Consider the following 25,530-nt stretch of genomic DNA (forward strand, 5'->3'; position numbering starts at 1 on the left):
AATGGATGGATAGAATAATCTGCATTTTTTTCTTACATACCTAGTGTAGAGATACAGATTTGGGAAAATGTAAATGTCTTCCCTGAAAGGCAGGAATGAAACAATCAGTCAAGACTTGGTATATGCTAAACCAGTGCCATACACCTTTGAAGTGTATACCTGTTTTTGCTGCATATGTCATCCCCTATTACAGATTAGATTTTAAGATGCTTACATGTCAGACAGAAGTGGAAGATGACAAATGGTTCATACAGTTTTCTCTTCCCTCTCATATTATCTTGAAATGATAGTATTAAGGAGAAAGGAGTTTAGAAGTATTCCTACCGAGCTAAAAGGTAGCAGGGCTTTGACTACACTTAGGTGCTTTGCAAAATTGAGGATGACATGTAATCAGAAAACCTCAGGTGTGTTTGGGAACAGAAGCAGCAAATATCGATTACATGAGGAGAGCTCTGTCAACTAGAGTATTATTACTCTTAATATCAGTGAATCATGTCGTTCATGGAAAGGTAATACTGGAAAAGGAAAAATGCTTAATTACAGATACCAAAATATATCATCCCTCAAAAAGCTACTAAGTAATATTCCTGGAAATCTTCTTGTTTCAAATTGTGCACAAAATTCAGGCTTAAAAAACCCCAAAAGCCAAAACCCAACAAAACCAAAAATAACATGATTATAAATTAAATAAAATTACCTATTTGAATTTCTGATGCAGTTAAGCTTTCATTACACTTTTTTTTTTAAAATGTGGGTTGGTTCTGCTTTTGCTTCCTTATTCTCAGTGCTAATACTGTCCTTTTCTTACTGCTTTCTTTACAGCTCGTTTAGTTCTTTTGCATGCTTGGAAGCATGCAAAAGGAAAAAGCGTCAGATTTTTGTGGCATATGTGGTATACTTGCTAGTCTGGAAGACAATTTGATTTTTGCTTAAACCTGTGTGTTCAAATAGATAGTTTTAATGTTCTTGTTAAGCTCCCTTCTTCATTGTGCATTCCTGCTTACAGACAATGATTTGCAAAATGGAATGATGTTACAGAAAATTGAGCACCGCTTCCTTAATGCTTTTTGGATATTGCAGTTGTCTATGTGAATAGCATATATACCATATGTGCTCTTAAAAGTTCAATTTCCAGGAAAGGTAACAGATTTTGTTACAGATTTACCTTTGGCTTTTAGTTTTGGAGAATGGTTTAAGTCTTTATTATGCGTGCTTTTACCACAGTTTCACTAAATGCTTTTTTGGGATACAGTATAAATGCACAGTTCCTGTGTCAGTGGCATTGCGGTCTATTTGCTGCTTTAGTATTTCATATCTTCATAAAATGGAAAAGGAAAGAGTTGTAGCCCTAGAATTTCTAACTGGGAATTACTGATAAAATGATTTTTTGTTTAAAGAGTAACTACAGCTAATAATTAAAACTGTCTTTAAGACCTTAGATAAATATAGTAAATTGTAAATGGAAACTATATTAATTCTAGATTATACTAGGGTAAAATCATAACTTCATCTTTCTTTCAAAACCTTCTTTTCATTTTACAGGACACATCAATATCTTGGATTTCTTAGCTTTGCACACACTTTCCTCTCTAAACATGTGTGACAGATCTGTACATAATGACTTAAAACATCAGCTTGCCCCATTGAAACCTCTTTTGTTGATTTTTTTTGGTTTGCTAAAAATGCATTTAAAGCTGTGTTTATCTACTTAGCGTTTATACATAACCATTACTATTTTAAAGACTAGGAAGATTTAACTGGTTTGTTTGGTGCTGTCTAAAATGCTCAAGTGCTGCCACCACAGTCAGAAGGAGCTGCTATCCCAAGTTTGGCTCTGAAACGAGCAGAATTTGTTTCTCATGGATTTAACTGATGTAGAAGTTATTAGCAGAGTAGGTTTATATCTGGGATGGAAGGGATTAGCTGCATAGAGTTTGCTTTGCAGCTAAGGTTGGAATTTTGGTTTCCAAGGCTGAGACATGTAGAAGATGAAATCTGGTTCTATAGCGTATTTTAAACTTAGTATATATTTTGGGTGACAGCACTGACCCCTGGCTGGTTAAGACTTGATCTGGCAGGACAGCAAACCACTATTAATTCTGTGCCCAGAGGGAAAAGTGAGTTTCTCAACTGGTGTCAGCAGCAACTCATTCGTTGCTACATTGACAGCATTTCTAGTGTAGATTTAATTTAGGGAGATAGGTTGTGATGAGCTAAAGCTGAACATCTTTATAGAAGGTATCAGAGATGGATTTAAGGTTGTTGTGCTGAGAACTTAGGAATCTGGGGGTTCAATCTGAGGTAGGCACAGATCATGTAGCCTCAGTCCACAACTGATTCAGTGGGGCTAATGTATTGGTGAGCCTGAGTAAGTGTCAGAGTGAGCTTATTTGGGCTCATAGCGACTTTGGAGATACAGGAATGGGATACTGGACAAGGTTTGTGGTGAGGGAGAAAGAGAGCAGCAGCTAAGTGTCTTCAGATCTGAGTGTTAGTTGTGTGAGTTGCTTGGCTTGGATTTCCAGGATTTGTGCAGCAGAGAACGTTTTGCTGAAGTTGGAGGTGTTCCTGACAGAGAAGCTGAAGTGTGCTCAGGCAGGATATGTGACTTATATGGCTTGATTAGACTAAGGATTAAGACGTTGCTGGGTGCAGTCTTGGACTTGTATGAAATGCAGGTAACCAGATACCTCTGCTGAGTTGAACCACATTTGTAAATGCACACATGCAGACATTATCACGGAAGAATTTATGACAGCACAATTTGTCTTGCATGTCTTGTAGAATTATTTCTTTACCGTTGTAGTATACATTTGAAATGCATGTAGCACCAACATTACAGAACTTAAAGTAGTTTTAGAAAATAACCTTCTTGTATCCACTCCAGTTTAGCTTCCCTTATATAAGAATGGATTATTTTCACTTGATTCCAATAGCAATTCACATAGGAAGAAGTCAAATGCATAGAGCAGGAAAATGAGAAAAGTCTAAGAAAAATGTATGTGTATATCTCCTTTCTCATAGACAATGGCATGCCGGGTTCCATGATTATAGTGCAGACTTTGAAGATGTAGCTTGTATGTTTTGAATTTCTTGGCATCTGTCATTCCTGGAACGGAGTTGGCAAAGCGCAATTAAACCTCTGGGTGTATTGTCTTGAAACAAGATCATTTGGGCTCTATTTCATCTTTAATTAATCCTTTCATTAAAAGTTAGTACTAGTGTCTCTTGAGGTTTCAGATTATTAAACTTCCAGCTGAACTTGCAGTTTTCAAGAAGTCTTTGTGGAGCCTTATCATTTAATCAAAGCTCGTACTAAGCCTAGCTACAGCATTTAACACAGAATACTACAGTGAATTGTGTATGATAAATATGAGAGAGTGGAGTGAGAGAGTTAAAAATTTAAGTAGTATTTCTGCCTATTGGAATAAATTATAAAAGAACTTACTTTACAGTAACTGAATAAGTCAACCATTTTGAGTAATTCCTACACAATTTGATTATGTTAACTATGATTCAGTCCTGTTGATTAACTTAAACAGAGTGAATTCATTGAATGATTGTAGAATTATGGAATGGAAAAGGTTGGAAACAACATCTGGAGATGATCTAGTGTAACAACCTGCTCAAAGCATTTTTTGCACTTCCATTTGTGGCAACCCAGGATTTCTCTTGTCCAGTTTCTCCAGCCTTTTGAGGTCATTCTGAATGATAGCACAATCGTCAGGTATGTTCATCTCTTCTGCTGTTGTATCATCTCTGAACCTGCTGCGTTTAATAAATTTTCTAGAAGCGAGATTATAGTTGCAAATTAGTTGAGTTCCTAAAAGAAAAGATGTTAAATCATATAGAGACAAGTAATTTTTCTGCCTACAAAGGAGTAATACTATTCAGGAAAGCTTATAGGAGCTTCAGTAACACTCTAGGAGTTACAAACCAGTGAATATAATATTTAGCCGTTTATGGGAACATAAGGTGAATATTGAGACATGCTCTGAAACTCCTCATTTTTCTCAAACATCCTGTAGAAAACTCTTCATGTACCTAAGAAACCTGGAGGATAGCACATAACCCACTAAGTTAGCCCTTAGTCTTCCAGAGCTGAAAGATATTTCAGAGGGACCTTAAATAACAGCTAGAACTAACGATATTTAACTATGTTCCATATCTTTGCTGTTGTTATTTTTAAATTATTTTAATGAAGGAAGCAGTTTCAAGGAAAGCAACACATTAGCTTCTCTATCTGTTTAATTTAGAACTTGCCTGATTTTAAGAAGGCTCTTGAATAACTTGAGCAAGCTAGAAAAATTATTTTTCTAGAAACTGTAGTACTTGGATCTTTTAGGAGCTGTTTTGTTTCGTATCTGGATATGTAGTTTAGTTGGGAAGCCTGCAGCTTATATGGTAAGCTTGCTGAGCCTTTCTTTTTGTCCACTCATGTCAGAGAACATACATTCTTTTTGCTTCTGGGGGAGGTAAAGTGCTGCTGATTTGGCCATGCAGAGGGAACAGGGAAATAACCAAGGTTTACTGAGAACTCAAATTACATCTAGAGCAATGCTTGCCACAAGCAGGAGTCATCAACGTGGTGATTCTTCACTTCGATTAATCTCTCTTCTGTGTCCATCTAGATTCTCGTTGTATTCTCATTGTCTAGTCACTCCTGTCTGCTACTACTGTGTTACTGCTAGGTCTTTGATGTTATCACACCTCCCTTCCAGCCACCTAAACACCATCACAATTACTTTCCTTTTACTTCTCAGACCTGTTTACATACCAAACCTTGTCTGTCTTTCACAGACTCTTAGCTCCAGAGTAGACAGGAGAAGGTAACAACAGAAGTCTGGGGCTGAAGAGGGCAAGGCGCTTTTAAGCCTGAAAACGCTTTCTCACTGAAAATAAGTAATTCTAGATAATTGGTATGTTTTTCTCAAAACTGTATGGTGTATAATTCCAGTTGGTATTTCCAATATTGATAGCAAAATTAGGCTAGTGAGGTGTGCTTCTGTCAGATAAATGCTGTGTTGTTGAAAGACATTATTGTACCATCTGCTGAAAACAGAATACATTTTCAGGTATAATGTGAAAAGAATAATACTTTTCTCTCATGGTAACAAGATAAAAGAATCAATTCTCACACAGTAAAATTCACCCACACCATAGATCAGGTAAATGATAGTGTTTTCTATCATAAGAGCTTTTTTTCAATTTGTAAGTTTTGGAAAATGTCTACCATTCAGACTGAAACTTTTTTTCTGCAGATTTCTTTCTCAGGCCATTTCTGTATGTGAAGAGGAAAATATAAGTGTCCACAGTTTTCACAGAAGCCAGCATGGGCTTTGCTTTGAATTTATGCATTTCTGTGTGAGAGCAGACATTGTAAAATCATGTCCTAGACAGCCAAGAATGGATTAGCAGCTACACTGAGTATTTAAAAGATTCTTTCTTAAAAGTAGGAAAGCATTACCTCACTCTAAAAGCATTTATGAAGTTAAAGTAATATTTGTGGTATGTGTGGGATTATAGCAATGATTGCCATAAAAAAAAGACAGTATTCTGTATTCAGAGCAGAGACTGAATACTACACCTTTCATGCCTATGCATATAACAAGAACAGAAAAAATACTGAATAATATTTCTTCTAATTGAGCATCATCCATTCTCTATAGTAACAGAAGCAAGAACCTTTTTCAAAAGGAAAAACAAACCAAAAAAAGCAAACCACAGCCAAACACCTGTAGGTATAAAAGAAACAAATTAGGCTTATAGTGTCATTATGTGGATTTAAAATTGCCATTCCTAGTAAAAACAGGGAGCTAGTAGTACATTAAGAAACTATATAAAATAAATAAAATCATTATTTGCAATATTAAAGAACATAGTCTGAATCATAGACCGTAATTTCCTCAGGTTTTATGATTCTGCTAGTGAATGCTTTGGCCAACCTTTGGAATGTGTCCGACTAATTTATTCTGTATGGTGGTTGCTCAAGAATTTCTCAATTTTAGCTTGGAAGAAGAATCTACTTAACTTCGAGTGTCTGAATTTAATTAATTAGAAGTTTGTACCTATGTTTTCTGTCTGTAACGCAGGAGCCAATTCCAGTCTGTAGTTTAAGATACAGTTTTCCATGGTCACAGGTTCTTAAAATTATTATCATGTGAAAGACAGCTCTTTCTAAACTATACCTGTCTGTTTCACTTGAGTGTAGATACCATTATACAAAAAGTAGAGGAAGTTAACTTTCAGGGAAAGCATAAAGTTACTGGGATTCTCCTTGTTCATGATTTAAGACTAACAAAAAGGAAGAGGGTTTCTGCTCCCCTAATGGCTTTAGAGAGTCACATGAGAATTAAACTGCTTACAGAATTATCTTTTTTATGGAATAATATTTTGTTATTTGCTATACAGCATTACTAATCACCTTTAGAGTGTAACTTTTGAAATCATGGAAAAATTATTAATATATTTCTCAAAATTTTTCTGTTTTCTACAGATAATGTTGCTAAATAGCCAAGCAGTAAAGGGTGGTTTGTGATGAGGACTGTGAAATGTTGCCCAATATTCATTATAATTGTAGTGTAATATTCATTATAGTTTTTATTATAATTCATTATAATTGTGCTAGTATATAACTAGGCAACATATGATATTTGAGAAAGAGTTGATCAAAATGTCAAAAATAAATTATGATTACTGAAAAAACCCTATTATTGGTAGTTTGTGGTTTGGGGTTTTTTTTAAAGTTTTGCATCTATTTAAAAATACAATGAATCCTAAAATAGAGCATTTATATCTTTTTATAGGTATTCTTCATGGGATTCTTTGTGTGCATGTTTGATGTGTTTAGAGGCATTGTTGACAAAATGTCAGTTTCCATAAAATAACCTGGAAAAAGAGAGAGCTGATGGGAAAGAGCAGTTGTAATTGTCTTCCAGAACATGAAAAGTTGTTACACAAGGAGTAATCCTTTTGTGTACTGGAGTGAACAAGAAGAAACATACCTGGTGATCAAGGTTAGCTATCAGACCTACTGAAGTATCAATATACATTGATGGTGAGCATCTTTTGGAGGTGACATAAGTGTATTTGGACCTACCTCAAGGTGAGGGGTGGTATTAAACACTTCAGCACCTTTTCAGCCATATATCTGAACTCTTAAACTCCTATTTATATATTACATTAACATTGATAATTGTGGTCAAAATTTTCATAGAGGGGGGGAAAGGAGGCAAAATTCCACTGCAGATTTCCAATGCTTCTGAGTTCTAGAAGAAATTGAAATACTATTTAACTAACAATGTGAATGCTAGTTTTGGGGAGATTGGATAATAAGGATGTAATAATTAATGCTAGTAAGTCAGGAAAGAGGCTTTACAGAAAATTTACAAAATTTGACACATTTTAGAAAATTACTAACACATCACAGAGTCAGGATTTCAAACTGCAGGAGGTTAAAACTCTCTTCTTCAGGCAGTAATAAAAATTCAGGATGTAGATTAGATGTCTCCTGGCAGGCACTTTAAACAGGTAATTTTTGCACAGAAGTGACTGGTTTGCATCAGAGGAAGCCTTTTTGGGATTTCATGTTTGGAGTCCTGTGAATTCTGTGTTTCTCAGACAGATGACTTCTGGTGTCCCTGTTTATATTCAGTATTCACTGTAACATCTGTCTATAATACAATTTATCTCTAAAGGTGGAGGAAATGGTAATCTTAAGAGAGGGCTTGAAAACTGGGAGAAGAAGGTAGCTGAAGACTGGACTGCCCCGTTGATCGAGACATTAGAGTGTTGTGCACAGTTAAATGTAAGGATCTGAGTAATGAGTAGATTACAGCTGTGTTCACTTGGATAGTGTTTCAAGGAATATGGACTGTTCTGGGTGGTTTTATGCTAATGACAAAATTAGTAATACTCAATTTAAAAAAAAGTAATGCTTTTCTCATTTTTAAATATGTCCATCGTAAGAGCTGTTCTTCAAAATGTATTTTAGCATACATTTCAATTTCAGAACCTACTTCTTAACTTCCTTGCAAAATATTTTAAATTCATTTGAAAGTTAAAATATATTATTGATTCATGGATTCTGAGGTAAGAGGGAGTCATTTAGTCCAAACGCCTTTCTACACAGGCAATAGATCTTTCCAGATGCTGAATTTAAGAATGTGTTATTAATACATCAAATCTGAAAGCTGTTACTGATTCTGTTCATTGTTTACAATTATTATTCTCCTCATTCTTTAATAATAGCTTATAAGTTTTGGCTTTCTTTATCTGAATTTTACTGCATAAAATTAAGTAACATCTATTAAAAAACTTTAAAAAAAGCAAAACCCAACAAAAAAAATTCCCTGATCAAAATTGATAAAATATGCTGAAATAGTATTGCAGCTGCATAAGGTTATATTTTATATATATATATATATATATATATAAAGTATAATTGTATAGTAAGTTAGAGAAATTATGAATGAAATGCAGGCAATTTTCCAACCAGGTTTACGTTGAATCCACTCAAATTAATAGCATTGACTAAATATTGTTTTGTTTTGTAATTTAGTATCTGTTTGTTAAAATATTTATTTGAGGAGGAAATCCATCTGTGGGAAACTAAATTTTTCGTAGAACTCATGGTCTAATACTAATTCTGTATAGTACTTAATTCAAAATTTAAAGACCAGATCCAGAGCCTGTTGCAATCACTAGAGGACTCCATTTTTCAGTGAAATTATATTAAATGCTTGGATTTATACTATGATAACATTATATAGTTGCTGAGTTTGGGTACTCTTGAAATAATAGAATTAAATTAGAATTAATAATATTTAAGACAAGAATCAGGAATTTGTTCATGTGAGTTTAATTGAGTTTCCTTTTATCTAGTGATTTATAATTTTTGCTTCTTCTTCACATAGCCCTTAGTTTGTATCACTAATTTTTATTATGGCCCTATGTAAGGCATGATTTCATCATTTTTTGTTGTTTATGAAGCAAACTATTACAAAATGCTACCTGTACTTATCAGTCATGTCTGCCCTGGTTGTTTCTTTTGCCTGATACTCTGAAACATGATTCTTTCCTCTGTCTCCTCATTCACAAAGTGTACCACATTTAGCAAACCTGAAGTATTCTATTTGCATTTTCAAACATTTTATTGGCCACATTTGTTATGATTCCTGTAAGAAAGCATCAATTACAGTAATACATATTCAGTAACAAACACAAATGTCTGGTTTAAAGAAAAAAGAAATCTTAATAGTGTAAAATATCTATACTACTTTATGATTGTTTTCATGCCATCCACATTTTCCTTCTCTTACTGCTCTTGTATGAACAGTTTTAAACTGCAGTATAAGATACTCAAAGAAGAAATTAAGTAGAGGTTTTGTGGGGTTATCAAGATACAAAGAAAAGGGTATTTGAGATTGCTCCAGCAATTCAGTCTTATTGATTCTTAACACTATTGGAATGGGGAAGAAGTTTTTTGGTTTTAACCCAATCCCCAGAAAGATATATCCAAAATAAGATGTACTAAACATAGAAGAGTACATGGCACAGTTGCCATGGCAAAGCTGTTCTTTCTGTTGACAGGGGAAGCAACTGGGAGGGCTCCTGCTTTTCCGTGGGACCCTGGTAGCCCATCAGTCTCTGGTCGTGTGGGACAGCACCCCGGAGAGCTGCTGCCAAGCCACAGAGCAGCAGTTCTCCCTTTAGAGCCAAAGGACCATGTGCTGACTTGGCACCCTGGCACATCTTTCGTCATCCTGAGCTGCTTCCTGATTGATTCTCCTGCCTGAAAAGTAAAGGCAGAGGAACCTGTGCAGACCATTTTAAATATCTTTGCTGGCAGCTTTAAAGACACTTTACTGTCACTGTTGCAGGTATGAGAAATTCTGCCAGAATAGCAGCATGCAACATTGCTTTTAACTCTACATACAGCACCACTACCTCTTCACCCAAAAGATCTCAATTTTTCACTGGTTGTATTGTCTTTAAAGATGCATTCCTTATGACGATTTTTGCTTCAAATAAGCAGTTCAGTGTTAGGAAAGAATGTGACTTTCTTTTTCCTCCTTAATCTGTGCCAGTATGCAGATTTCAATTCTCTGTGAGCAACTGAGTGCAGTTTATGTGTGCAGAAGTGATGGCTCCTAATGAATTTCTGCACATACAAGAACTGGAATAAAATAAATACGGCAAATTTTGTTGTAGTCTGTGCACAAGGTACCAATTTTTTTTTAAATTGCATTTGACTCAGCAGGAGACAGATTTCTAGAATTTCACTGACAAAGATAACATGCCCGTAACCATTTGATCAGTAATATCTTACTTGTAAATTATCACCCTGTGCTAAGTTCCAAATTCCAAAGACTTGAAAAAAGTAATAAAAAGAATCTAAAGCAGAGAGTCTAAAATACCAACTTATTACTAAGGAACCTGTTTTTCCAGTAGGAATTTAAAAGACACAGGATTTTCAGTCAAATGCATCATGTGAAATACAAAGACTTTCAAAATTTTGTAGCTATGAGTGTAGTTATAAAACTAGGTTGACAGTGCAGTCTGTGGATTTTTTAATGGATTTAATTATGTCAAAATTGAGGCATATTGATTTAATTGACCTTGTGGTATATTGAGGGTCTGCAGGAACAGCAATAGACAATTCTCTTATCCAGTGATAATTGTTTCTATCATTGGCAAAAGATTTTTTTTTCCCCAAGGTCTGAATAGTTAAGCGTAAAAGCAGTTGCATCTAAAAAACAAACTCAGAAACAGAACTCCAGTTTCAGTTGACATATTTCTAACAAGACCTTCAGGGCTTTGTTGCTATAGGGAAATATTAGCAATTAATGTGAAATTCAGTAAGTGCACATCTGTCTGCTAAGTTAATAAATAAAACATAGATGGGTTTTATTACTTGCCAGTTGTATCCAGGAGCACAGGCAGTGAACTGTGATACTTAAAATAAATTGGCATCTTACAAATACTATTTGAGAAATAATTATAGTCCCTGAAATGATTAGCCATAATAATAAATTTTATTTTTCCACTTCTTCGTGCTATTTTAAAATTAATTAACTATGTAGAAGTAAAATTATGTTTTTGTAATTTAATCAAATATCTGTTAGTGCCAAGAACTTTCTGGGGTAGAAGAAAGGTCTGCTTCCTTTGATATTCTTTATTTGCAGTCCAAACCATGAAATACTATGTTTGTATTGAACATAACGCTTTTTACACTAGAAAATTTGTATTTTCATAAAATTCAGTGTGAACGTAGGGCCAGAATTGTGTTCCAGTCAATTCATAACTGTACTAGGATAAAGGAAATTCCCTAGCAGACAGGCCCCACTGCCTTTTTGTCAAATGCATTATTCTGTTGAAGCAGATCTTCCAAGCAGTGATCTAGGATTGTTATACAAGTTTGATGTTCTAATGTGGATTTTGACATATATTCAGTGTGAGAAATACTGCAAAGGTGCTCTGGGAATAATTTGATAGCATCTACTCATGAAGTCTTGGGTTGTTGCAGATGATTTTTCATATCCCCAGTTTTTTAGTTCCATCCACACCATCATATGGAATAGAAATGTCCTTTTCTTCCAATTTGGGTTTGGAGCAGAAACTATTCCAGACTATTTCTGGTTTGGTTTTTTGTCATAGCTACTTAAAATTTTCTTACTACATTTAGTAGGGTGTCTTTCTTTTTATCTGTGGCTTTACTTTTACTTCTAATATATTTTAAAGTTTAGGTGTGTCACTTTTTTTTTTTTTTTTTGTGAGGGGATGTTTGTTTTGGGGGTTTTTTTGTTTGGTTTTTCTGGTTTGTGGTTGTTTTGTTTGATTGGTTGTTCAGTTGGACAGGGTTTTTTACTCTAGCACTTAACAATATTCTATGATCCTTTTAGCTTCTCTCAACAATTACTTGCATTACAATATTTACTGTATCTTCAGTGCCACCTGGTCTACTTCCTACATATAGATTATTTAATGTTTGATCAGTGCTTTCACATTTTCTTTTAATAGATTCACTTTTACATGAGCATACTTTTCCATTTTCAATGTTGGTACTTGGAAAATTCAGCTGTCGTACCAGCAATTTACAAGGAAAAACAGCAGCTTCTGTAGTTTGTCATCTTTAAGTTAAAGTTATGTATCTTTCTAAAAGACAGTTAAAATCACTTTCTGGGAACTTTCAGATCAAGCAGTCTTTGGGGTCCTTTCTTGACTTAAAAGTAAGACTATGTAAAAACTTAGTAATACATTATTTAATACTTTCAGATACTTTCAGATTCTTTCATTAAGATCTCGGAATTATTTTTTAATAGAGGCAGAATTACTTCTCTGGTTTGGTTTTATGTTTCCTTGCTGTAAAAACTTTAATGAAAAATATTTGTTCAGAAGAATCTGCACTTGTTAATTTAGTTTGGTTTTACCTACTTTTTCCAACCCTTCAAGGGCAGTTGTGCTGTAGAAATACCAATGAATGGGTATTAATTTGAGATTAGGAGGGTGCTGTCTTATGTCATAAGATATGAGTACAGCAAAAAGATAGCCTTTGAGAATTGATTTCTGAGTAAGCAAGGATTTTTTTACTTTTTTTTTTTATTATTACTACATGGACTGTGTAGAATTTCAGCCTTCTGCAGTCTGATACACAAAAATAGAAACAATAATGCCTATCACAAACTTAAGGAAATGCTACACTTAATACACAACCAAGGTCTGTCTAGTTGTTAATTCTAAAAGTAGCTGATTTCTTACCATCTTGCTGTTTCTGGTGCTTAATTTGTGGGTTTCCTTGTACATAATATTTGAGACTGAGCAATAGATGTCTTTTCCTAGTTAGGGGGCACTGCTCAAAGTGGGCTGGTGAGTCATTAGCATTGTTTGGCTTTTTGCTGTCAGCCAGTTTTTGCTGTCTTTCTCAAATCTTTTTGCAACTCTGTCAGCTTTGCATTATTAATAATTTTTCCCTACTCTTTCACTATACAGTTTGCTTTAAGACTGTTGATTTTTCCAGTTTTAGAACTTCATACTTTGATTGACTACTTTTGGAAGCTAAACTGCTATTCATCTAATTTTTAGTAAATATTCATATTTGTTTCTTGTTTTAAAAAACCCAACAGGTATTCTTCGTACTGTTAGTTAAAGAAAAGAGTTCACCTTAAACTTTTATTTTTCTGTGCAGCTCACCTGCAGTATTGCAGTTTACAAACCCTAAGTGGTTTCCATAGTGAAACACCTAAACCTTCTATTTCAAGCTGGAAATGGGAAAGAGATTTGTATATGTCCTTTTAAATGAAGTCAGTACATTAAAGTGCTTCTGATGTCTCATTTTCTTACAAAAAATTACTTTTTTACAAAGAGATTTGTGCAGCTTACTTGCTGATTTAGACTAACAGATTGTGCTGTTCTTCACAGCTTACTATATTCTTTACCATACCACTTGAAATACCACTTACATAATATACACATTTGATAAATAAGAACAGTAAAACCAGTCTGGGAATAAACAGGAAGAACCCTTGTGTTGCCTTCCACAGCACTTGGACCACATGAAAGGGTTAGCAGCACAGGATGTTTCCTCTCAGACACATTACATTTTCCTAGTGTCCTGGTCCTAGCCAGGACAGGATTAATTTTTGCAGTAGCCAGGAGGGGGCATGGCCAGCAGCAGGAGGTTATTCTATACCACCTCACGTCATTGCCAGGGGCAAGGGGAAGGGCATCTTGTCTGAGGAGAAAGGGGTTCCTTCCATATCACCATAGCATGGGGAGGGAGCAGTCAGGTACTGCTGTTTCCATGTGAATCATTCCCCTCTTTCTTGTACACTCTGTCATTAATATTGTTGCTGTTACTGTTCATTTTCTTATCTCATTGCTATTTCCAGTAATTTGCTCTTATCTCAATCCAAGATCTTTAGCTTTTGTGCCTCCAGTTCTCCACTGCAGAGGTAGAGGGGAGCAAACAAGTGGCAGAGTGGTTTCAATGGGAGCACTAAATTGGAGAATACCATTCCTAAACCAGGACACCCAATCTTGCTATCTCATGGTTTCTCACCAAAACTATCCTTAAGTATTGTGTTATGCTAATTTTCTTATACATCATTTGTATTTGTATTGCATTTCCTCCTCTTTCATTTACCTTCACACCATTTTAATGCCCAGAGTTCATTCTTAAAAGAGATTATAAATTTGCATTAGTCTCTTAGCCATCTGGGTCAGCATGCTCTAATTGTGTTACTATCATGCTGTATCTTTTTAAAACAATTTTGAGCCTGATTGTCTCTGCAGTGAATACTGCAGATACTGGAGTAATCACTGTGCATGAATTAGTTAACTTAAAAAAAAAAAAAACAAAAAACAACCAAGGAAATACTTTCAGACATGCACAAAGTCAGAATAAATCTCAAAAATGTACCTGTGTTCCTGCAAAATTATTCCCACCACTCAGTGACTGTCTTCTCAAATGCTTTTAATATAAATGCAAGGAGAGCATTTCAAAACATGAGTATTATAAAACCAGTAGAATGGCAATTACAGTCTGTGTAGAATACTAATGTGCTACTTAGTGTGAAGTAGGCCTTTGTTACAAGTTCATTTTATAGGTGAGCCAATGTAGATTGTTTTCAATATGAAATATGACAGGCAGTGATATTAATAAAAACTTGCTGCACATATTGCCATCGCTTAATATGCAATTAAGCACAGTTTTAAGTCCTAAGATAAATCATACTGCATGCAAGAGCAGCAAATTAAAAACCACTCCAAGTATTTTGTCATTATTCTTTCATCAATTAATGTAGCAAGGTGGTGCTAGCTATTGTAAATTTAAATTTTGAAGATTGTGGTTAGTGTAATTTTTTATTCATTAATATAATGAGTGATTATTTTGTTTAACCCTCAAGAGTTAGTTCTTTAATGTCATTAACCAAGTACAGAAAATAGGGTTTTAGCTATTGTTTCAATGGAGAACAACTCTTCTAGAACAATTAAGATTGTAAGAGAAACAAGTAAAGAAATAAATGATGAGTTGCAGCAAAATTGGTCATGTGATAATGTCTTCTCAGAAAATACATAACAGACTAGAGAGAGTTTGGATAAACACAACAGATGTAGAGACTTGTAAAATCATTTATTCTGAGAGAACAAAAGATTATGATTTAAAGAGCAAACAAATGAGAGTTACAACAGAAGTGTATAAACCAGTGTATTATATAAAGGAGATGAGCTGAGTATTTTTTCCTGGCCCTTACCATTATGAAAGAACTAGATTGAAATTTGAATGCAAGAAAAATCCTCGCATCTGAGAAAGAGACCCCTTTGTTCAAAGGTAATATCTAGTATATTTTCTTTCCTGATCTTCAGATCCAGCACAAGAACATTCTAGCTACATTCTCTGTGTGAATACTCCCTGAAAATTCTTGTCATATGAGCTAATTCTCTGTAATCTTTCTTCCTTCCCTAATTCACCTTTATCTTTGGGTTCTTGATATCACTGCAGATGTGCTTCTCTCTAAGGCAGAATTTTCAGCCAATACTTTGTGCTTCTCTGACGATCCACATCTAATGGATCCTAAAGGGTGAGTAAGAGGAGTAAATTCTGGAAGTACTGAGATTCCTTGCTCTCAGAAACTGTCAGAGGATGCTGCAATTTAAAAAAGGAGTCCTAAATGTACTAAAGAATTAAAAAACTGGAAATTTTCTTTGAAAACCCTCACTTGGTGTTTCTGAATGTTTCCAAAACTGTTTTGGGTTTTCAGAAGGAGAATGGGATACCTGTTGGGAAGGATGGGATGATCAGATATGAGTGTAATAACTATTACCTTGTCACAAAAGTCTCCCACCTTTGAATGTTGATTGCTTTTAAAAGCAATGCATGTGGATTACCCACCTGATCTGTTAAGCTTTTTTTTTTCCAGTACAAGTGCAGTGAGAAAACTTTGGTTTAGAAAGAATGTTCTATTCACTGTCTGAATCTCTCAATTCTTACAGTCCTGCTAGTTGTCGAATACAGTTCACCTTTTTTGCTGTTTTGCACTCTTACTTGACAAAAAGGCAGTGTCTTAAGTCACTGTGAGTATGAACTTAATGTTCAGACAGAGCTGTGAAATGAAAGATGCTTGTCCCAAACAATGACAATTTCCAACTGATGAGTGAAGAAGGCAGAAAGCTGACTTTTCAGGTTCTACTACCTTTTTTCAGTGTTAAAGAAAAAAATTCACAAAGCTTTGCATAATTTCTGCTGTTAGTAGTAACTTTGTCCTTCACCTCCAGTAAAGCCAAAGAAAGGCAGCAGAAGGCATTGACTTTATCCAGAAGGAAGTCTTCAGTCTCATGTTTCAACACCAGCCAGAGAGGCATATACTGTGTCTGGCATCATGTTCATAATTACTATTCAAAGTAATAGTAATACTATTTCATGGTATATATATATATGTAAGTATATATATATATAAATATATATTTCATGGTATATACTATTTCATGGTAATAGTAATACTACTTCATGGTATCTCAGAAGAATTACCTTTGGAATTGCTTGAATTCTTTCAGACAACCTCAGGTTAGACCAGCTGGCTTGGGGATTTGGTAGTATTTTGAAGCTTCTTTCTCTTCAGACTTGTTATGCTCCTCATGATGCCACAACTGACTTGCTTTGTGAGTTCTGACTTTCCACATGCATGGGATTCTGCCTCCTTCCTTTCTTCAATTGTTTGCTAAGTGAGAGTATAGGAGAAGCAACACAAATCCTTCTAGAAAATTAGTTGTCATCCTCATGAAAGTCATGAGGGGGTATTTCACTGTTCAGCACTTGTATACTCTCTATGCTTCTGGGTTGAGCCTACGTGTTTTTTCCCAGGTTGATTCCTGAGGTCTTTCAGCCTGCCCCTCATTCTGGTTTGATCGTAAGATCACCGTACATCCATGTCGAAAATGCTTCCTTTGTCACCAGATGTTGGCCAGAATAGCTCTCTATTAACAAGGCTATTTTAAATCTGGCAAAGTCATTATAAAAATCTCCAGTTTCAAGCTGTGAAATTAATAGATAAATTAAAACAAAACAAAACCAACAAAAACCCCCAAACTAACCAACCAACCAAAACCAAAAAAATCAACATAAGTTGATTTACTTTTAATTTCTTTTGGGTGAAGGAGGTTTGTTGTTACTTCTGTGGCTGCATGGGAACAAGTGCAAATGTGAATACAAGTTAAGTTCTAGGCATAAGACCAGAAGCACGACATTGGAATTGGGAAGAAGTGCACTTATTTGCATCATCAGCTTCTCCAGCTAGTTATTAAGCTATCTATGCAAATTTAAAGTTCTGCATAAACTGCCCTCTCTCACCAATGTTTTTGTAATGACTTCAGGAGTTTTTCTTCCAAGGCTTATAAATTCATCACATGGATGTTACAAGCAGTAGTGATTGTGTTGATATTCCCTGTCAAGCAAGGTGTTGTACAGTTTTCATAAAGAGTACCTCCAAGTTTGAGTCTCTATGCTTACCTAGAGAAATGCCTTTCCCTATGGTCATCTACCTATAGGTAACTTAATTCTTTCAAATGATAGAGTAGATGAAGTCTTTCTTTTCACTGAAGATTTTAGAACCATATTAAGATGCCTTGCCTTAATGACAGTTACTTTTCAGAGGAATCCAGTTCTGTGGATCTTACTTAGTGGGGCTATACTTCTTCACTGTTCCACACCTACAGCCAGAGTTGGGTCCACTGAAATAATGGTGTTAGCATCACTCACACAACAACCTCGTTTGAGAAAAGTTTGATACGATACCTACTCTCACACTGTAGTAGACCCAAGAGGCCTAATACATTCCTTTAATTATTAATTTTTCCAGTTTTGACTATAATCCCTTCTTTTAAGAATTGTATTTACTCTATATCTTTGTGTGTACATTTGTATTGTCACAGCCAGAAATGGTTTAATTTCGTTTGCCATATTGTTGCCTGGAACTGCTGTTTACTTTTCCCCTTTCAAGGAATGATGCTCATGAAGATCTTTCACAACAGGTTTTCTTCTGATCCTAAAAAAAAGTTCAGGTTCCTATAAAAGGAAAGAAAAGAAGGCTCTTCAGCTAAGATTTTGCCTTTTTTTTTTTTTCCTAAAAGAGAGTGGAATTAAAGTTAAGATACTAAGCTTCTTCATCTTCATATGAGTATTTGAGTTGATAACTCTGATACAATATCAGACATTCGAGAATTGGGTTGGGAAAAAAAAAAACCAAAATGGATTTCCTTCTTGTTGCTAAATCCTGTGTCACTTGGGGACAGAAGTGTTTGGAACAAATGATAGGTCAAATTTTATTCTGAAAAGAGATTATTGCTGTCAAGAAAGTTTCATGGGAAAGTAGAGCAACAGACAGAGTAGTAATGGTTCAAGGTTGACCTTGCTGAACACTAGACTAAGATCCCACTGAGGGAACAGTAGGTAGAAGGAGCCTAATTAACCCTTTAGGATGAAGAAAGTCAAAGTCTTTAAATTGTTATTGTCCAGAGGATTGAGAACCAAAAAGAACATTAAATGAGCCATAGTTCTACATTTTGATAACCCTATCTCCTCCCTTTCCAGTAGGGAATATAAAATAACAGAGTATTAAGGAAGAGAGATGGAAATGGGACAAAACCAAATGAGAAATTTTTACATTTCAGACTGGAAAGCTTAAAAGCTTTACTAAATAAATGACTGTGCCCATATGGCATAGAAGAGCCTTAATTCAATTTAAATGAGTTAAATTCGGTAGCAGAAACAGTCGGAGCATGAGTTCCCTATTGGCTAATTTGCTGTCATCAGGGAATCTTGAAGGAATGTATTGCATGGCTACCTTAGAGCCATAAAAATGTAGCAGTATTCTCTTTCTTATTTGTTCACTCTCTAAATTGCTGTATTACCCCAGAAGTTTTCCCGTACATACATATTCTCCACAAAAGCATAAGGACAAGAATAGTGACCTTTTTTTTTTTTATAAAACAAGTTTAAGCATTAAAATAGGAGGGTTTCTTTGTAATGCAGTGGATGTCTTACACTCATTTGTAATGTTACAATTACTATGCCAGATAGTCCAGGACTTCTAAAAACGAGGAATTTTCTAGGAGTCAGTTACAGCATAACAAAGATGATCTGTGTACCTCAATTCTGATAGGATTTGATTTTGTTTCTTCTCTCCTCTTTCAATGAGTCAGTCTCTAATGATTTTCTGTCATATTTTTGTTAATGTATTCCTGCAGTCATCTGAAATAATTTTGAACAGCTAGGTGGCCTGTGCATTTACTATGATTTGTTAATATGATCTTTTAATATCTTTCACAATGATTTAAATCTTGCTTGATAAATTAAGCAATTATGTAAATTGCATTAAATTTACAGCAAAGAGAATAGAGCTGTGTTGCTAAAGCACTTTAAAAGCTTTGTTAGAATCTTGTATGCATTGCCTACTGGTAATTACTACCTGATTGTAAATAATGTGGTACGAAAATAACATACTAACATTTTGAATTCTTACATCTGGTCCGCAGTTAGAAACATGCTTTATTTCTTGCTCCAGACCATTTAATTAAAAAAAAATAAAAATCTGTCCCAAACTGAAGGTTAGCTATCTTTTTGAAAGGCTAGTCATCCTCTGAAATGTTGAAATTTTTCTGATCTTTTCAGGCCAATTTTTTAATAAATACCATTATATATCTAACGATGCATTCTTATGCACAGTAAACCTGACAAGTGTGCTGGAAGCTGCAGGAAGAGCAGAGTAGTCTCTGAGAATCTTGGCTGAATGTCAGTTATCTTAATTTTGGTAGGATGATGCTATTTGTTGTTTTACACAAAAGGTCAGGTGCTGTCTTAATGGTGGTGAGGATTAGGGAGTGTTTTCTGTAACCTGCTTGAAACTCTATTATTTTCAGGTAAATAGTATATCCTAATTGCATTTTTAACCTCTATTTTCCATAGAAGCAGCATGCAGTGTTTTATGTGGTGCTAATTCTGCTAGTCCAGTCCCCTTCAAAACATCCATAGTTATGTGTGAATGTAAAGAGATTTGTATCTTTTTTTTCAGTTTGAAGATTTGCTCATTTTCCAGTCTTGCATTTTTTCCCCAATACCATGTTCTTCTGGGAAATTTAAAAAAAAAAAAATTGTATTTTGTCCAGATTTCAAAATCAGAGACATGGCCCAGACTGATGGTCATGCCAGTGGGACACTTTTCTTCTGTTTTTCTGGAGATGGGGGAGGGAAAAAATAGAGCAAAGCCAAAAGGATGGTGATGGGAATACAGGCAAAGGAGTGGCAGGGCAGTTTGTAACCCCTAAGGAAGACAGGAGAGGTTTTCAGATGCAATTCATGTAATATTATCATTGGTTCAGGCCATCAGAGGAAATCACAGGTGTAGCTGAAAGGTGGATTTCAGCTGTCTTTTTTTACAAAAAACTAGAACTAGATTATCTTTAAGGTCCCTTCCAACCCAGGCCATTCTCAAATTCAGTTGCAACAAGTTCACGTGTATTCTTGACTTCCAGTAGCATCCCTGACATGTCGTTCTTTTGCTGCCATTATGTTATTCTCTGTTGTTATTCTGTTTTTTTTCAATACTATGACATTTCTTTTATGCAGCTGTCGTACCACATTCCCATGAATGACAGTGTGTTTCTGGAAACCTAGCTTACTAACTGTTATCAGGGTCCCATATGGACCCCTACAGGTACATTTATGGCAGCTTTCTCTAGCGGGTCCACCAGATACCTCAGTCATTGACCTAAAACACTGTCTTTTAGGTTTCTCAAGTCAAGTGTTGTTTCACTGGGTTTCATTCAGATCCTTCTTGACTTTGAATGTACTTTGAGCTCCGATTGAGTTGGTTTTTTTCTGGTTGTAATTTTTTCCAGAATTAATGCTTCTGATTTGAACTTAATTGCTTTGAACTTTTATAATGTCTCTGTTGTTTGGTTATAATAGTCTCCTTTTGGGTGACTCAATGCAAAAGAGAGCGCTTCTGCTCATTTTTAGCTTTTTTTTCTTAGATATTTTTCTTAGCAAAGCCATTTGATAAAATCATCTGTATTTTTCCTAGGGTATCCAGCTCTAATGTATCCAATTCAACCTCAGAACATATCCTTCAAACAGACTCTGTGAAGAACAAAAAAGTCTGCAGTTCCCCACTACTTTTCAGTTCTAGTTAATTTTACTGAGCTGTGTTGAAGCTTTGGCATAAGAAATTACACCAGAGTGAAAAATCACATGATTCTCTTGCCATATGTAAATCGTCCTGAATTTTCTTTAGCTTTCCTCTGGGTCATTTCAAATCCTGGCATTCCCAGATTCCTTTTTTGATGGTATCTGTCTAGCACAAGGAAGGAGGCCTGCTATAAACAACTGTGTGCTTGCTGAAAATAGTGGTGTTGTGCATCCAAAGTTTGGCTTGACTTTACGCTCTTGGAAGATATTTTCCTTTAGTTAAGGCCAGTTGTACCCTTGTCAGCCTACATATTTGAGGTTTACAGAATCATCCAGGTGATAGGTGGGCCATGTGAAAACTCTGACTTGCATAGAAGACATCTTTCCCCAGATTCCAGAACAAACCAGACAAAGTAGTTCCCCAGACTACTTTGAATGGGACTCAAACTATTCCGGTTTTATGGAAAGGAAGCCCTTGGACTTGTTACGACCTAGTAAATTTCACTATATAATAGTATTCAGAGCACAGAACTTTCTTCAATAATTCTTTCATTATTTGTTTCAGCTGATATCATAACTTTTAGAATTATAAGCATTTTCCTGTACATAATCATTCCTGTATATTTCTTATATTATTTTCTCCTTCAAAGCTAGAAAAACTAGTTGGCTTCTGGTGGTCAATTTAGACTTTAATCCCTTTCAAGTTTACTCTGCTTTTTTGTGTTCTGTCAGGATGCTGCAATTTTCACACAAGTTGCAGAAGATTTTCAGTTTCAAAAGGATCTTCCTAAGTGTAACTGTCTTTAGAGTTACTGCTGGCATGTTGAACTTTAGAGGGCCAATCTTGAACTGCAATAGCACTGCTTTCCAGCACCATGACCCTCACGTGTTCTAAACTGCTGCTCTGGAGCTCTTAAAAACCTGTCTTTTTACACTACTGTGCTGCTCAAGCAGTTGAAACAAAGAAACAAACTAACATTTTAAAAAGTAAAGTTGTCTAGACAACTTCTGATTTTGGGCCTTTCCAGGAGAGTCTCTCAGATAATTAATGGAAAAGTAAAATTTGAAAGCAAAAATATATTTGGTTACAGTCATACCCCTTTGGTTGCTGCAAAGCCTAAAAAGATTGTTCCATTTTCTGTTTTGTTATATTTAGTCAAAAGGTCTAATTCCTTCCAAAATTAAGTTTTGACACATGTATGCAAACTTTTAGATACGCTGTGGTGTTCTCATGATTTCATGACATTTTATATTTTGTGTGATTTTCAATTAAATATGTTTTTTCTGTAATTTCTCACATATTGAAGGTGAATAAACAGTATTTTCATAGTGTTAAATTTGATTAACTCACTCAATATTTCTTCTGTATACATATTCCACATAGTTTTAAATACAATAAATAAGAAAAATAGCACTGCTTGTCAACCCTTTCAAATTTTTATGGCATTATATCTCTTGAGTCTTCCATGTCTCCCATGTCTCTTGAGTTCTACAGTTGAAATTTGGAAGACTCTCATGGTATTCTCTGAAAATTCAGGGGTTGTTATGAGATTTGGTGACATAATTGTAGTGGAAAGTGGGTGTTTAAGACGGATGGCAGAATCACTGAAAAAACGTTGTCTTGTTTCACTTATATCTAATGAAAACATTAATCCATTTTAGGAAAATAGTTTGGTAAAACGCTGTATGTATGTGAAACAGAAATACTTTCCTAAAGACTTTTTATCTGGACAATAAATACAAGATTTTTTCTAAAAGAGGAGGAAAAATAAATAGATAAAACACTTCTTCCTAAATAAAAGACAAAGTTTGGTTTGGCATTAAATTAAATATATAGTATTTAATATATATAAAATATATATATGTATATATATATTAATATATATGTATATATATTAAATAAATATATATACAGTTATAGAGTATTAAGCCTCTAACTATGGAAGAGGAAAAATAACTGCGTAATTAGAAGAAAACCTGTCTTCTTTAGCAGTATCATTTTTTATCTGTTAAAAGTATACAGAAACTTTGATTCCTTGGAGGAAAGTGATTCAGAAAGCAGATGTCAACTTTTTTTCTTACAAATATTAAGCTTGTGTTCCAACCAGATTTGTCCTTTTCCCCACAATAGGACAATTCCTAGAATCACTCCTCTTGCTCCTTCTTAAGGGTTTTGTCTTGTTTTTCATGGATTTCCTGTTTTCTTTTGCAGCAGATAAATACAAGCATCAAGCACACATTTGTTCTCAGTTAGTTCAAAACTACCTAGGTTTGCTTATGTTTGGGCTGTTTTTCTTTGTGATTCTGAACATGGAGTGGTGGATTCTGCCTCTTTGAAGCAAGGACTGATCTCATTGAAAATGAAGTGGGGGGTGCATGTGGAGCCACTGGTTGCAAGCTTCCAGAGCTGCAAACTGAAAAGTGGAAGATTTTCTTCTCTGAAGTAACTTAACATTAGTGGAGGGCAGGGCAGCAAATTACACTGGGAGATAGAAAAATGTGAGAATGGCCATTCTGCCTCTGACAGTGCTTATAGTAAATGTTCAGAGGAATTTGGAGATGTTTTCAAGAACATTCTCCCAGTGTCCATCAATTTGTGCTCTCCCAGGTGAAGAGTGATTGATTGTTTTTACATGTATATCCGTGAATTTCACTGTCCTACAGCTGTTTACTTTTCTTTCACCCTGTACAAGCTTTCAGCTTTCACAGTATTCTGTGGAAAGCAATTTAAGTGCACGTTCTGCAACAGCCTTCTGCTTTGGCTTGTTCCAGGACCGCCCATCTGCCATTTGCTAGGTCCAGTTGATTCTTTCCATCCCTAGATAATTTTAGGAAGAGATAATTTTGGGAGGTCAAGCTCAATGTGAGGCAAAGTTATCATGCTTATAGGGGAAAAAAAAAAAAGCCTTACAACATAAAAAGCATGTTTAAAAGCTTCTTTTCAAGAATTGATGAATTATGGTAAAGTACAAATACATGTGTATCTTGGCTTACTGTCAGGATTGCCCATCCAGTGCTAGAGTCACTAAAGCAAAGTGATGCCTATTTATTTTCAATACTTCTGTGCATTTTCTAAAATAGGTGAACTGTCAAATCTTTTTAATCTAATGTAGCTGTATTTTTCAGCAATCCATTGTTTTCTGATTTGATTTTAATTAATGGAGGACTTTTTATTATTACTATTACTCAAAACTTAATCTTATTACCTTAGTGTCCTGTTACCTATAAAAATGTTATATATATGATGTTTATTTTCAAGACCTGCTTAGATCACTGGCCTTGCTGTATGCTTATGACATTTCTCGCAGGATGAGAACTTAATTTCTTATGTCAACAAACAACATCTATTATTTCAATTATATGGTTATTTCATGTGGAACTCTTACACTTGTAAGTACACCAAGTCCTCCAAAAACAAAAACCCCAGCAAAACCCTTTCTCTAATAATGAAGTTCATAACTGAGACATTTTATTAGATTGTTTTGTTGATTTCTTTCTCCTGATAGAGACCTTCCATGGGATTGTCTGATCTATAAATTAATTTTTAAGCTAGAAATATTCTTAAGTAGCCCATTTGATTTGGAAGGACCCACACTATAATAGATATATTCCCAATCTTTATTTCAGATTCTTTTCTGAAAAAAAATACAAAACCAAAATCAAACCAACATATTTCACTGCTTTGACTTGTGAAGAATTAATTTTTGCCATTTTAGAATAAATTTCAAAAAGAATATACTTGAGAGAAGTCAAATTTGAAGTATATGCCTTGTAGATTGGAATAAAATGTGTTTATAAATTCCCATTATCCTAAGAAGGTTCATAGATTTATAATTTTTGTCTGTTCTCTCTAAATGAGGTAGCTTTGTAACTTAAATTTTAGCTTTCTTTAATAGGGTAACAGGGATTGGAATTTGGTTTTTAAAGGTTTCTCTGTCTTTGTTACGTTATTTGCAAGGCAGTTGTTGTGATTCTTACTCCAAAATGGAAACGTCAGTTCTCTGCTGCTGACATATTTAATTTCTTACAATATGCTGTGGAAATTGTGTTACTAGATAAGAATAATATTGCTTAAGATGTCTTGGGAATTTCTCGTAATTCAGTGTGTCATAGTAAGGGCTAGTAACAGATGACCCTGCTAAGTGATACATGGAAGAGGCACAATGTGTAGATGCCTCAGGGATAAGTATCTTCCCCTTGGGAGATAGCAAAGAGAACAAACACTTTAAATTCTATCAAAAGTATTTTCCAAGGGTATGCCAAATAATTATATCTGGACAGATATTATTTTTGCAAGATTCTTACGGTTCCTTTTGAAACCTCTCTATCATGAGACTGTTTGGGACTTC

At 34.9% G+C, this 25,530-nt stretch overlaps 1 protein-coding gene across 5 annotated transcripts in view; it reads left to right on the forward strand.

The window, feature by feature from the left end:
* MEI4 (meiotic double-stranded break formation protein 4) overlaps nucleotides 1-25,530 on the forward strand; it is an 86,211-nt gene that overhangs the window by 41,477 nt on the left and 19,204 nt on the right. The window contains exon 5 of one of the 5 annotated variants that reach the window (XM_032104868.1): nucleotides 15,503-15,581. The exons of the other annotated variants lie outside the window; for them this stretch is intronic. Coding sequence (XP_031960759.1) covers nucleotides 15,503-15,568 — 66 coding nt within the window. The 3' untranslated portion in view covers nucleotides 15,569-15,581. The remainder of the gene's footprint in view (nucleotides 1-15,502; nucleotides 15,582-25,530) is intronic. 5 annotated transcript variants of the gene reach the window in all.

The sequence above is a fragment of the Corvus moneduloides genome, chromosome 3 (assembly GCF_009650955.1).
Source record: "Corvus moneduloides isolate bCorMon1 chromosome 3, bCorMon1.pri, whole genome shotgun sequence".
Classification (NCBI taxonomy): Eukaryota; Metazoa; Chordata; class Aves; order Passeriformes; family Corvidae; genus Corvus; species Corvus moneduloides.